At 36.4% G+C, this 15645-nt stretch overlaps 1 protein-coding gene across 1 annotated transcript in view; it reads left to right on the top strand.

The window, feature by feature from the left end:
- The window catches only part of AHI1 (Abelson helper integration site 1), a 164623-nt gene that overhangs the window by 123208 nt on the left and 25770 nt on the right, over positions 1-15645 (top strand). The window contains exons 23-24 of the mRNA XM_037520436.2: positions 1149-1311; positions 4578-4678. Coding sequence (XP_037376333.1) covers positions 1149-1311; positions 4578-4678 — 264 coding nt within the window. The remainder of the gene's footprint in view (positions 1-1148; positions 1312-4577; positions 4679-15645) is intronic.

Here is a 15645-nt window from a genome sequence, read left to right as displayed (position 1 = left end):
AACTATGTTGGTTTTCTCGTCCACTGACTCTCACATATACAACTCAGTCTACTTGAGATATACTTTCAGTCTTTTCACCTGACTGATTCCTGATTATCCTTTATTCTCCTGCAAAGCCTAAATAAGGTACCCCTTCTAGAAATTATCCTATTCATCATTGTGTATTAATCTCCTGGTATAGTACCACAAGCATTAGGATTTCAATAAATATTTGTTAAAGTGAATGAGTCAGTACTCAATCTAAAGTCAAAGGATTGTAATATAATAATTTTCTGTTATATGTATAGTTATATAACCTATAAATTTTCAAGTCCCATTTAAGTAGGAAAAAGTAGAAATAAGTTATCCTTAATATGTACATTAGTCCTACTTTATATAGTGCATCATATTTAAAACACGTTGAGCTCTGCCTCCTTGTAACTGCTGTGTGGCATTTTAAATACCTGTGCAGCCACTCACATTCATTTTGATTTGGGTTTTTCGAAAGGAAAAAAAAAAATCAAAGGACTGCTGTAACAACACAGTCTCTCCTAGACTTTTCCTCTTAAATCTATATCCTTAGAAAATAAACTTAGAGTATTTTTAAAGGTAGTCAAATGGTTATGTTGTTTATATAAAATGTCAAAAACATATGTGTTTGTAGAGAAACATATCTCAAAAAAGAGACATTAACAGTAAACCAGGGGATCACCATGTAGTTATGTAATCAAGTTGTTCCATTGAGTTTTTTCCTTTGTGTAAAATTGTTGACCTTCTGAAGAATTTTTTGTTTTCAGATGCATCTGCTTAGCCCAGAGAATGGTATATAAAGGTGTCATATAAGGCAATTCTAAGAAAGCGAATGGTGTGAGCATTTTTTTTATTTGCTTCACAAGTAATTTACTAAAAAAAATTGACATCTGCTATTTTGAAGTTAATCTTAGTGTATTGAATGCTCTTAACCATTTCTCAACCCCACAGTCTTTTATCTTGCTTCTCCTGCTGTGTTCCCACCAGCCCTGATCCCATTAGCAAACCTTGAGACAGCCTCAGACTTACCAAAGTACTGCTTTGGTTTCAGCTGCTCTTCTGCAAGAGGAAGTGAATGTTGGGGGTTTTCTCTGTGGTACAGTTGTGATAAAGCTGTGGTGGTCTTATCTCTCTCTTAGGTAGTGGCTCTTTATGACTACACAGCGAATCGATCAGATGAACTAACCATCCATCGCGGAGACATTATCCGAGTGTTTTTCAAAGATAATGAAGACTGGTGGTATGGCAGCATAGGAAAGGGACAAGAAGGTTATTTTCCAGCTAATCATGTGGCTAGTGAAAGTAAGTTTTATGCTCCCTTCCTGGTTTACTAATATGGTATAACTGATAGTCCAAGATTTTATCATTTTCTAGCCTTTCATTTACTGTCTTTGTAACTTTTGCAGATGCTTACCAATGGGTAATTGCTTTTCATTGGCATGATGCAAAAATAAATAAATAATAAAAAGGGAGGGCACTACTACACTAGAGAGCTTTTACGCTCTGAGATCAGGATGTCTACTGCATGGACTTCTTAGTCTAGGGACTTCTTAGTTCCTGCCACTTGCTTTGCACACAGCATGTCAGCGCCTCTCTTGCTACATGACTCCACAGTGACAGGTGCCTCAGCTCCCATTCTTTTACTTTGTATTCCTCAGTCCTAGCTGGTACCTGTTAAGACGAACTGCCACCTATTACTTAATTTTCGAGTAAATTAGGCCCTCATTTGTAAAAGGAAAAAGAAATGAAATGCAAAAAAATTCTAAAGAGTTCCTGATTCCTGAAAGTGGCAGCTACTGATATTCTTGCATTGGCCTTAAGAGGTGAACCTTTGTTAAAGACCTTAAAAATTAGGCCTTAAGAGGTAAAAATGGAAAACAGAGAGCCTGAAAATAAAAACTAATAAAAAGGAGTATAGTCATGCTTCAGAAGAATGCTTCCTGTCAACAACTAACTTGATAATGTGGTAGGAAAAGCACAACATTGAAGGATCAGGAAGACTGACTTCCAACCCAAGCTCTAGGGGCCTGTTTCCTCCTATACAATGAGGACTTTGAGCTTATCTCTAATCTCTCTTCCAAAAACACTAGAATTGTAAGGTTCTGATTTAAAATGTAGTATAGGCAGCCTTACTTTGAATATTTATTAGAAATAGTCTTTTATTTCTGCCAAGATGTAGTTATTATAAATGCTAGTTGATTTTCACTAATGTGTGAAACTCTATTTAGCCGAAAATGGCTGAACATAAGTACTGTTGATTCCTAACCTAAATTCTGAATTTGAAGAACAAAAGAAATGAAGGAAAGGAAGAAGAATTTCTTCCATGTCTACTGAGTGCTAGTCTCGGCCCAGATAATAGTATTTATCTCTGGCCCCGATCTATCCTGTTGATCCTGGTACTTCCCAGCGCACCTCTCCCTGCTCCAAGCGCTGTCAGTCTCTGCAGCTCCCTTCCTAGGCTTAGCTGCTGCTTTCAGCAAACCCTTCTCCTGGAAAGCACTGACTATCTCCAAAGTGACCCACTTCTCTCATGACAACTTTCTTAATTTCCTCTGTGCACTTGTTTTCATTCATTTTATTTAAGTGGTTAATGACTTTAGCTTTAAAATTTAAGATTAAAAGAGGAAACAGAACAGAAAAAAACTTAAAGCAGTATTTTCTCCTGTCATCACCCATAAACATGGCACAGCCAACTTCCAGATCATCTCAGATATCAAGCTCCTTCCTCCCCCTCCCAGGGATGTCTTTCCCACAGTATCAACAGCTGGAGTTCGGCAGAAGCAGCTTCTGTTTTTAAATCAAGAGCTGCCTGCACTGTTATAGTCACTCCTGAGTATATCTCATTCTGACTAGCTCTTGCAATTATTGTTTTCTTCCAGATACACTGGAGACATCTAAAATATTTTTTCATTTGGCAACGTGAAGAGATTGTGTATTTCCAAGCAGGATGATGTTAGGTGCTTTAACTTTAGAATCTAGTTTGCAGAAATGACTGCTTAGGCTGTGGATCTTGAGAGGCTATAGGTGCTTGATCTCAATGGTTTAAAAATCCATTAAAATCTGGTTTTTTCCATAATAATCAAATAAGACTACATGCAGAAAATAATTCCATTTCTCAGTAGTGATGACCCCATGGCTGCTGTAATTCCTTACTGTATCCCAGGAGAATTGATGTTGTCTTAAGGCATCAATCACTGCTTTTTGAAAAGTCACCTTGGAAAGGTTAGAACAAAGAGAAAAAATTCTCAGGAAGCTGAGAATATAATGACTGAGTTCGCACTCAGGGGTTATTTTCCTTTCCTTTATTCTACTTTTTTAAATATGAGTTTAACAAAATTTCACCTACCCAGTTTCCACATTAGAGAGAAAAAAAAAAAAAAAAAAAAAAAACAAGGGCCAGCAGCATGCTCTTCTCTAAAAATAGCAGGACAAATTGCCCTTTATCTAAAGTCAGATATGCAAAGCAAAAGATGTCTCTGTGTATGTGTGTGTGTGTGTGTGTGTGTGTGTGTGTGTGTGTGTGTGTGTGTGTATAAACAGAATCCCTACCCACTATTCAATTGAGAGCCCTGTTTTCCAAGACTATAGCACAATAAAAGGTATTAGTACTCAATTATTATAAAGGACTTAATGCTGTTTATAACTTAGACCACTGGAAAGAAAAACATGATCAGCTTTTCTTAATCACATCTAACATCCTTTCCCATAGTAGATAAAGAAAGCCAATTAATTGTATCTCCTAATCTTAGAGTTTTGATGAGGCATAATTTAACAATTTCTGTCAATACAGAGTTGTGTGAGTCCTTTAATTAACCAAAATAGATTTTCTTTTTAGCCCTTTAATATTCTCACATAACTTTTTAAATTAAATACTGTGTGTAGATTAAATAAATTATGCAAATTATAATCTTAGATTCAACACTGGTGAATATATTCAGTATCTTGTTGGGCCCTAGCCCTGTGCTTATTTATCTCAGACCATCTTTCCAAATTATCCTTCCTCCACACCGATACCTGGCAAAACCCTACCTATCCTTCAGAGTCTGACAAACCTTCCAGTTTTTTCATTAGGCATCTACAACATCTGCCGTCCCCAGTCAGAATTTGTCTTTGTTGTCTGTCTTTCAAATAATGTCGCATTCTATTTCATATTACAATATCTTGGGAACATACCTGTCTCTGACGAGATTGTAAGCTCCCTGAGAGCAAATACTGTCTTTTGATCCACTTCATAGCTCCTCAGCAGTGCCTAGCAGATAACCTTGCATAGCACAGGTTCCTGGTAAATGTGCATTAACATCAAATGAAAGCATCTGCATGACCACATAGTAAATGAAATGACGCCTTCTACATTTCTGAAGTTCAAACTTCTGAGCATGTGTTCTTTTGGTAACTGATATATGAGACTACAAATCACCATAACAGTAAACCCAAGGCAGCTTATTGTGACACCAAGGAAGTGAATTATCAGTTTCTTTAATTTCATATCTGCTCCCTTCCATTGCTATTTTTCCCCTCACAGAACAGTATTCCTCCACTTAATTACATGAATTCCTTTTCCATTCCAGCACTGTACCAAGAACTGCCTCCCGAGATAAAGGAGCGATCTCCTCCTTTAACCCTTAAAGAAAAAAACAAGATGGAAAAACCTTTTTTGGCTCCTCAGAAGGTAAATATTTTCAAAAATATGTGTTGTACATATCCTTTGATTTTTACTCAGTCTCGATAAAATATTGCTTGTTTTTCATGCTTGTATTCCTCATTGTTTTCATTATTAATTTTGTTATATATTGGTGCTGACATTATAAAATTTAAAAGGCAAATAATATAGTGGCCATTTTTCATATAAGGAAACCCAGAAGGTTCAGAGTCATTAAAGTAGACCCCAGGACGTAGGCCAAAGTGGAACTGGTAACTGTCAAGTGTTGTGCTGTTTCCATTCTACACTTGGCTCTACAGCTGTGAGGCAGACACAGTCATCTTCTCCAGCTGAGGGTACATCTCATGCCAAAGGTAACCAGGGTCCACAGAATAAAGATGCTATACTTCCTGGAGCGATACTTTTACTTGCTAATAATTTAAAATGTTTTCTTTTAAATTTAATATGAGTATGTTATTGACCAGTATGTCATGTTTTTCAGCCTGTGTCACCAAATCCATCACGAATCTCAATTAGTATTCTTCTGATATTACTAGTACGTTGGTAAAAAAAAGTTTTGCAAGCACTGTACTATTGTATATATTGCTTATTAAACTTGTCTTATTATGTGATATTAGCTTGTTACTTAGAATAACTTTGCTTCTTTACTTCATGAATCAGCACTTTTTTTTTTTTTTTACAAATGCCACATCATTATTAAGTTTCATGTATCATTCAGTGATTCAGTTTGTACATGTTGAGTGATGACTTCGTTATGAGTACTTTATTAGTCTTCACTGAAACAGGATTAAGAGGCCAGGCACTGTCCTTGAGGAGCTTCCAGACTAGTAGGTGAGACACCAGCAGGCAGGCAATACCAACAGACTATGGAAAGAACTGCAATGAAGATTGTGCAAGATGCATTGGGAACATTCAGAAAGAAATCCTCTGAGAGTACCTGGAAGTAGTCCAAAAAGATTTCCCAGAGGATGCCGTGCTTGAGCTGAGGTTTGTAGGGTGGAAATGTGTGTGCTAGGTAGAGAATCTTAGGAAAAAAACATACCAGCAGAAGGAATAACTTGAATAAGGCGTGGTATGGTATGATTTTGCCCCCCAGGAAATATTTGGCAATGTCTGTAGATAGTTTTGGTTGTCTCAACAGTAACTTGTAGTTAGTGATCATGGATGGATGTTGTTAAGCATCCGAGGATGCACAGATCAGCCCTGCTGAACAAAGAATTAACTGGACAAAAGGGTCAGCCATGCTCACCTTAGAGCAGAAGCTCCTGAGTCAGGTTAGTGCAATAACCTGCCAGGTTAGTGTGAGAAATGATAGAGAATAACTTTTATGTTCTGCAAGACAGAAAGAAAGATCTACTTAAAATGTTAGGGTCACAGGAGTGAGGTGGAAGAAGAATAGTGACCATTACAATAACTATAAGAATAGTAAGAACAGGAGCTCATTTGGGACATATGAAAACAATTCCTGAGTCGTCCTGGGAGCTGCTCTTTGGATACCTTTAAAATGGAATAATTGTGGAGTTGGATTTTTTCCTTCAGTGCTCAGCATCTAGGGCATAGCAGTGGAGAAGGTAGCTTCAATTAGACCCATAGTTGAAGTTGCTTGGATATGATAAAGGGTGAGAGTAAGAGGCTTTGTAACATTGCCAAGAGAGTCACTGGAATGACTCACCATGGAGTATAAACCAGATTGAAAAGAATGTAGAATTAGAAGACTGACAGACTTAGAAAGCGAGGCTGCCAGATGCAGCCATCACCCACACCCACGTGAAGGCATAGTGTCATACAGCAAGTGACTTAAAAACTGGAACTGTGGCTTATAGAGCCAGATACTCTTTCACTTACGTAATATTTTAGATGTCAACATCTCAAGGTTTATTATTAATTCATTGAGTATGTAAGAGTGGAAGCAAAATCGAAGGAAAGGTTATTAGAATTGAGCTGGCAGAGGAACTGGGATCCAGCATGTTAGGTAAATGTTCTCTTGGACACTCAAATTCCAGGATGATTGCAAGAGTTGGAATGAAAGGGACACTTGTAAAGTTCTGAAGTCCTTAATTCTTGTGTTAGCGCAGATGTCTAAACCCTGGCTTCACATTGAAATCACGTAAGAAATTTAAAAAATAAATATCGATGCCTGTCCTCACACCCACAAATTGATTTAATAGGTCTGGCATGGGTAGATTGCAGAAGCTTTCCAGGTGATCTTAACTTGCAGCTAACACTGAAAACCATTGTGTTAGAGAGACCACAAGGTCCGAAGGTCACAGCCACAGATAAATAGACGGTGTTACATCAGGTGTCAAGGCGCCCAGGAGGAGTGCTTTGAAAGTATAATAGCCTAAAATCATCAGCACAGAGCTAAGAGAAGGCCAGAGTGCTAATTCCAGGCCCTGTGGCTCACAGATGGGTGATGTGAGAGTGCACAGCTTTTGCTGCAAAGAACTGAAAGAAAAATGGTTTCTCAGTAAAAGGTTGGTTTCAAATACAGCAAGGATGTATGGTGATGGTTGTTGCTGATAGGACTACAGAGGATGCAGTTTAAAAGATGGGCAAGGAATTTGACTTTGGGCAAATGCTACTCAGATAATATTATCCTTTGTTTGAAATTCATCAGATTTAAGAATTTTGGAAGACTTCAATATAAATTTATAACCTAAAGACATTTAATGAAGTAAAAGCCTAACTTTGATGCCGGGGAGGCTCTGTGACAGCTAACAGTGTTTGTAGTCTCCGTCAGAATTGTGTGAGGTGCTGTGAGAGCTTGGACTTATAGCAGTTGCTGGTATCCCTGACTCCACAAAATTGCTGCCCACTGAAACTGGGATTACCTAGCCCCCATCTCTGTGTGCTTCTGTCTAATAGCCTTGAACTAGTCATGCCCCAGCCAAAGAAAATGTAAGGAATGCTGTCACTAGCTTACTGGCTGCTTGTGGAGTTGGCGAGACTATAGTTGATTTTTTTCAATTTTCTGTGCTTTCTCCTCTCAGAGACTGACCATGCTTTAAACATACCTTTATAGTTATATCCCAGAAAACCAGTATTTCATATCTCCAACTTGACCTTTGAAGTCAGCTGTGGGCCAATCCCATTGCTGCCCAAACCCTAATTTTAATAGATCTCAAGGAATTGTAGACATGCAAAGTAAAACATTTAAAAACATGAAATTGGTAAAACAGGAGATGCAGAGCATAAGAATCCATTTGGATGAGGAAGTAGGACAGGTCTCATAGAGAAGCATCCTGCCTTGGGCTTAAGTTTAATGCCTGAGTTTCTTTAAGAATATGATTTGATTGCTTTATTTGAATCCATGTGTTAGAATCCTGTCTGTCTTTTCTCTTAGGGATATAACATGCATTTTACTTCCCAATGGGAGAAAGTATAAATATAGTGATCTGTGTTCATGTAGAAAAAGAAAAGTCCCTGAGAAGTTTTAACATTGTCCCAGGTAATCAGAATGCCCTGGGTGTACTCTGAGTCATGACTGCTGCAGCCAGCCCTTGAGAAATGTGCAGCTTGGCTTCCTTGACCCCTGGTATAGTTGTATTACTTCATTTAATTATATCAAAATATATATGTTTTGATTTTATCAAGACCCTGCCTTATAAACCAACTACAAATTCTATTAGATGTTTAATTGTATAAGCAAGTTTCATTTTTCTTGTGTATATTAAAAAAAAAAAACATGAAAAGTAGTCTCTGGTAAGTAACTAGAATTTGGGTCTGAGAGATGTCCTAAGTTCACCGAATTACAGAATTGATGACATTGACAGGAACCTAAGAGTTTCATCCCCGGTAATTCTAGTCAACCCCATGTACAGATGAGGACATGGAGATCCAGAATAGGTTCTGAGGTTCCTTCAGAATTTCAGTCCTGATTAGGAACTTAACCTCCTTGTTCTCGGGCCAGTGTTCTTTATCCTTTAGCACCTACTGAAGGACACAGACAGCTGTAATCTGCACAGTTTGCCGCGTTTTGTGTCACGCTGGTTTTTTTGCATCTCTGTTTTGTTTGTTTCATTGTACCCTTCTGCATGTGGAAGTCTTTAGAATTATATTCTTTGTACTTTTAAGTGAAAAAAGGAAAGAAACCTCAATAGTTTTCTTTGTTTTTTAAATTATTTCTATTCAAACTATAGAATAAGGAGTAAAGTTATACCTTTAATAGCTTGGCAGCTGCTAAATCTTGTAAGTTCTTCCAAGTGGAACACACCTGTTCTGTTGCTAAATGTGCCAGGTACCTTCCGATACTTCATATGGTTCACTGAAGTGTTAGTGGATGATGGCAGCATTTGGCTCTTCTACCGCAGGAAGAGAGATTGAGTCTTGAGTTATTCTCCTCCATAGACCTGAGAGTCCCTAAACAAATCAATAATTACCTGTACACAGGGGAGTAAAAGCAGAGGGATGTTTTCCTTAAGACTTTTCAGAATGTATTTATCACAGTGTGCAGTAAAATTTGCATCTGGTCAAAAAGAGAATGTTGGTGCTGTCAAGGAGGAAAGAAACTCAGCAACTTTTAAAGACTAGTGTTGACAGTCTTGACCTATTTGTGTCTATATTTTGGACTTCTTTTTAGGCTTTTTATTTTCGCTAGCTTAAGCATTGTCCTATTTCATTCATTTTGGAAAGGGGAAAACTCGTTAAAATTGTTAGATTTTTAATTATTTTATGTTCTGTCAAAATGATAAATGCTCATAATTTAAAAATCAGTCAGTAAAGAATAGTGGTAAATAAAAATAAAAGCCCTCTGTCCTGCTAATATTCACATTCACGCTAATAGTTTCTTACATATCTAGCTAGTAATGTTCTCTGCCTATGTAAACATATTTGTCTTTATTTAAGTCTTTTCTTTGTTTTGATGAACTTTATTTTGATGATCCTACTTAATATTTTCATTTTTCTTTCACCAATATATCTTTTCTTATTAGCAGAGTTATACATTTTTTAAACAATTGCAAGGTACTAACATGCTCATTTTTTTACTTCTAAAAAACAAGCCCAAAGTAGAGAAGCAATTCTATTGTCTATAAATTTAACCAAGCATATTTTTGATAAACAGCAGATGTAGAATAATTATGCCCAGGAATGTTAGATTATTTCTGTGAATGTAGAGAAATTGCTAAATTCTTTATCTAAAAACACAATTATAAAAATATTCATTACAACTGATGTCCTTACTTGAGGGGAATGTTTTAATTATTTCCGTACTTTACTTTGTATGTAGATTTAATGAGAGCAGGTTGGTTTAATTCAAAAGAGCCAGCTCCTAAACCAAAATGTTTACTCCAGTTTTGTTCAGGAACAGCTGTTTTCATGTCTAGTCCAAAACAAGAAATGAGAACTCAAAAGCATAAGATAAGTCTATGGTAGTTCCTCTTCCACCCGAACACATATGCACAGAAAATTTTACATTGGTGATTCTGTTGACCTTTCAGAAATACAGTAGGCAATAAGTGATTGCTTCATTGTGCATGTGTCTTTCTTAGTGTGAACAATATCTAATTTTCACTTACCCTTTTCATCCCCAAAGTAGAGAATTCATTAAAATCTGGATTAATTGTGCCATGTAGTACTATTTTCAAAAATTGCTTCATAGAGGAAAAAAACATTTTTTCATTTACTGATCCTTGTACTAGGAGTACATCTGAATTATTCTTAACCATAGATATAATATGATTGACTATTGTGTCAAGTCCAACAACAAACTTATAATAGGCAGCGGTTATTAGTGGTATGATGAAGCAATTTTTCCAAATATCTGGAAGCTAATTAATGTACATTAAAGCATTGAAAATGCAATCATAATTATCATTGCCTTCTTTGTGATGCTAAAGAATAATGTAAGTTTACATTATTTTACTTTAGTAATTCTCTTTACTAAAGAAAATATAGTTGATTTATCTCTAATCTGTGGTATTTGCTAGAAAATAATTTATGCTTGGATTTGTTGTGAAAACTCAGAAATATTTGAAGTTTTTCCCCCTTTATTTGAGGAGAGCTAAATCAAAATCTTACAATTAAAACTTACTTTTGTCTCATGAAGAATCCTAATGCAGACAACACTGTATTTCTTTTTTCTTCATAATTTATTTTAGTAACAGATATTTTGAGGAAAAACTTATTTCAAAAAGGTTATGAACATGAAAAATATCCATAAGTCTAGAGAGATACTGTGATCCAGCAAAGAAAGTGAGTAGGGTTTTGATGATATGACAGTGTGAATCTCCACACACCCACAACCTCCACTTCCAACAATAAAGTCCCTAAATGTACAAGAAGGAATTCTGAAAGCCTCCAGCATCTCTATTAACTTCTAAAGGAACCCATCAGGTCTTAATTCTCTTAAGGTTTGGTAAGCAGCTTGCTACTCATGCTTATTTCACACCTTGGCCTCAGCCATTGTATTTGACATGCATGCCTCAGCCCTTGCTTGTCTCTGGTGCCCAGCAGTTTTATTTCTTGCTACATTGGGCAGTTCTCCTCCATGTTTCCAGACCCCTCTTATCTTCAGTAGTGAGATCCCACAGACAGCTTGTCTTCTCAGTTTCCCTATCCTGGGAGCAGCACCCTGGCTAATTGCCAGTGGTTCTGAAATAAAGTGCTCAGAAAGTTGAGTCTCTGAGCCTCAGCTTCTATCATATCTGACTAGTCTTATACCAAACATCAGTTTAGAGACTAATAGGAATTCTCAAGAAAGATTTCATAATTGTTTCAATAAACTATTTGTAAGTATTCATAGGACAGTCCTTGATGACTCTATAAAGGCAAATATGGATTTTAATCTTGGAATCATGAGTGATGTTATGCTGGGTCAACCAATGTCCTAATTGGCCTTGTACTGTTTCTGACAGTGACCTAGAGGGGATTGGATGGTATAACATGGTGTTTGATCTTCATGATGATATTTCAAAGGTTAGCGTAATTATTAGTAGCAACCCTACAGTAATCTATTACACATCTAAAATGTGAGTGGGAGAACTTCCCTCCAATCATTCCTAGTCAGAAGTTGTCCTTTAGATAGTGGCATAATTGATTACTATCAGTCACCCTGTCTTCTGACTTGGCAGGCAGCTTGACCTTTTTTCATGACTGCTGTTTTCTTGTTTTTGCCAAGCTCTCTACTGTTTGTCAATCTTTGCACTATTGGCCTAGATTTGGGGCTAGATAATTCCTTGTTTGGGGAGGATATATTGTGCAATATAGGATGTTGAACAGCATTCCTAACCTCTATCCGCTAGTTGCCATAAGTACCCCCCTCTCTAGTTACAACACCAAAAATGTCTTCCGGACATTGCCAAATTTCATCTGAGAATCAGAATTACCCCACCCAAATTGTGAACTGTTCCATTTAAATAGAAATATATATGTGTGTGTGTGTGTGTGTATATATATATATATACACACACACACATACACACATATAAATAGACATGTTAGAAGATGTGTTCTTTCCTTAAGTTACAATTTTTAAGACCCTGTTAGTGAAAATTTGCTTTAATTTTTCTATTACTTACAAGTTTGTAAGTGATGGTGTTGGAGTTAGAGACTACTTTAAAATAACAGCTTCACATAAAGATATATCTAGCTAAGTGAGATTCAGTGTGATGAGTATATATAAAATGTCCATTGATTTACATATCTATTAACTACTGTTTATGTCATTTCCTTGGTAAATTAGTTGTAGGGTAATTTCTGCATAAATCATGGGAAATTAGCTATATGATATTGTTATTGTTATTAGCAATTCCAATAATGTGGTCATCTTAGACACTAATTTAAATGTGGTTCTCCTTTAGTTGACATAAAAAGGAAAGAACTTTTCTTTATTTAAATGTCTCTTTTATCTACCCAATCCATGCAAAAAATAAAAGATCTCTCTCAACACATTGGAACAGTTTGCTTTTGTCACTCTTACTGAACTTTTTTTGTATTAGTGATTCTTTTTACCTTCTTACTGCTTCCCCTACCCTATTACTATGGGCATATTTAAGTAACAACCTTTTATACATTGCTATATTTACACAGAGGTGATAGAATGTTTAATAGACCTCCAAAAAGTAGCATCTTCTTTGTAAGAAAATATTTTCTGCCTGTGGTATGCCAGCTTGCAGAGTCACTGACTGGAAGCAGTATCATTCCCAAGATCACTGTAGAAAAACCTGCCTGGGCCAGGGTGATGAAGATGAGATATTACCTTATCTTTTACCTCACTGGCATGTTATTCTAAATTACATGCACTTCAAATTGAATTTTTCCATATCTTTTTATAAAATAGGTCACTTTTTATCACAATTTTTAATTGCCACAAATACCAAGTGTAATTATTTAGTCTTATATCTGATAAACTTGCATTTAAATATCATAGGACAGAAGTGTGGTTTGTGCTTGGGTGCACTTAGTGGATATAAACTTGTTAAAGAAGCCAAAGAGCAAATTTAAAAGCAGCAGGACCAAAAAATTTTATTTAAACTGATGAGTATATATACATATGTACACACACTAAGATGATAAGAAAAAGGAAATTAATCATTTTCATATATATTTTATGTAATTTCTTTATCAAGAATTTTATTTTCCTCATGAATAATTACTGTACATCTTCTTTTCAGACATTGGCACACAAAGATCTTCAGTAAAACATAATTTGCAGAGAATTGATTCACTAGCTGAGATCTGATCAGAACATCTTGGAATCAAATCTTTGTGATATCCATTGCAACAGATTTTTGTGGAAAATGTGAGGTCCAGAATGTTTAAGGTCGTTGATACCTAGAACTGGTTTATTAGCACTTAAAGATAATATATTTTTTTTTCTTTCTGCTTGCTGTTACTTTAAGGTTCTTCCATGGTTTGATTTTCTTTCAAAAGAAAGGAATAGATAGTGTGTTCTCCAGTTCCTTCAGCGCCCTGACCCTTAAGTTGATCTATGCTTTCTGATGTTGTTCATTCTTTGTTTCAGCTTACCTTGGTTTCAGTCAAACACATGTAGGAAGAAATGCTTAGATGATTGACCCCAGAAATTAATCATTAAATTGCGCTGTAGGCAGACCAGAAACTCCCTTTGGTCTGAGGAATCTTTTTCTCCTATAATCTCATAGCATATTGTTTGTTTCTTACTGCATTTATCTCCTGCTACATCAATGCCAGGTTATTTCTTCCTGTCTTTTGACCTCACTAGATCATGAGCCTTGAAGTCATTTTCTATGAATATTGTTTTTTTGGGGGGAAGATTGAAATCCCTGATAAACTGAGATCTAAACTAAAACTAGAGGCAAGAAAGTAAAGGAGATGTTAGGGATCAGAGCTATCCTTGCTTAGTGATTTCTAAGCTATATTCACTAAGTTAGCTTCAGACACACAAGTCAAGTATAAAACTTAAACTCTCCTACCCCCATAAATCGCCAGTGCAACATATGCCAAACTGCTCAGCTTCAGAATCTACCTTGAGCACTTACACACAAATACCAGTGCCCGCATCAAATGTGCTACTCTGGAAACTACTCTTGTATTTCTGAAGCTCCTTTATGGATGCAAAGGGAAATTAGGGAATTTAGCTACAGAATGATCTTTCAACCTTATTGGAGGAATAACTTATGTTATTCCTATGTCAGGCCCCTTGATCTCTGGATATAAACTTCCAGTTCACTTGACTATCTGGCAGTCTCTAAGCCTCTTTACCTGAAACCAGTAGCAGTCAACTTTCTAACAGTCATTATATTCACCCCAAAGTACTTACCTTAAAACTTTACAAAGGAGGCTTTCAGAAAATGATTCTTAGAAATGATTATAATTTGATCGAGATAAAACTTCCAGAAATGTGATGACTATGTCAGGAATAAGATTGGAGAAAATAGCAACTGAGAACAATAAAATAATGATTTGACTGAGACACAGAAGCCATGCTGAAAAATAGTCTCTTCTCATTCATCACAGTAGTTAGGTTCTATAAGTCACCATGAACCCTGAGTTAGTAAATAATGAACCATTGCTGCTGGGGAGACAGAGTTAGGTCCTATTAGCCTCTGGTCACATTTTCATCAACCAGTTAGTATATAACCTTGTATTTATGTGTTTGTATTAAATTAAATTTAAATTTCATTAAAATTTAATTAAAATTCATTAAAATTTATTCATTAAAATTTAATTCCTACCCACCATCACTGTAACTTGTAGCTGAATATCACTGTAACTTGTAGCTGTAACTAACAAATGGATTTCATCTATAAGGCACATCAGCCCTCTTGCTCTTAGTCACACTAGACAGAACTTCAACACTATGCATAGGGACCATTTTAAACAGCAAAATCACCAACAAATATGTGAAAAACATTACACTGAACAGACCACAAAAAGAACACATATCTACAGTATGAAAACTAAAGCAGTAAGAGATAGCTAAAGGGAAACATGTGACAGCATCAGAAGTTCTTAATGTTCAACCTCAGCTGAAATGTGTGCACCAGGCAGCTCAAATCTCTCACCATTCTGCACAGATACATGTCTTCAAATGACTGGAAGTGCCACAAGTATTGATTTAAGCGTTACAAATAAATTTGAGTAAGGAGGTGAATTTTCAAGTACAGAATCCAAAAATAATGAGCATAAAATTGGATTTTGAAACTTTATTAAAAGTACATAGATGGGGCCTCCCTGGTGGCGCAAAGGGTTAAGCACCGCACTGTGAAGCAATCCACAGCCCCTGCAGCACGAGTTCGATCCCCAGCCAGCCAGGGAGCAACCCATATGGCGAGGCAGACCTCTCCTGCCTCGCCCGCTGCTCCCCTCAGCAGTGTATTCCAGTCAGTCTGCCTGTTCTGTTCCCTACTCTGTCTCTGGTGAATCCTCTCACCCCCCACCCCTACATCTCTGGCCTGTACCCCAGTTCTTGTATGCATAAATAAATAAATCTTAAAAAAAAAAAGTACATAGGTGTTCTATAACACCTGTCTTTTTTTTTTTTCCACAATCAATTT

Source organism: Talpa occidentalis, unplaced genomic scaffold (assembly GCF_014898055.3).
Source record: "Talpa occidentalis isolate TD23 unplaced genomic scaffold, MPIMG_talOcc4v2.1 talOcc4.2, whole genome shotgun sequence".
NCBI classification, from domain to species: Eukaryota; Metazoa; Chordata; class Mammalia; order Eulipotyphla; family Talpidae; genus Talpa; species Talpa occidentalis.
Note: the sequence above shows the minus strand (reverse complement) of the source record. Positions and strands in the feature narration are given on the sequence as shown.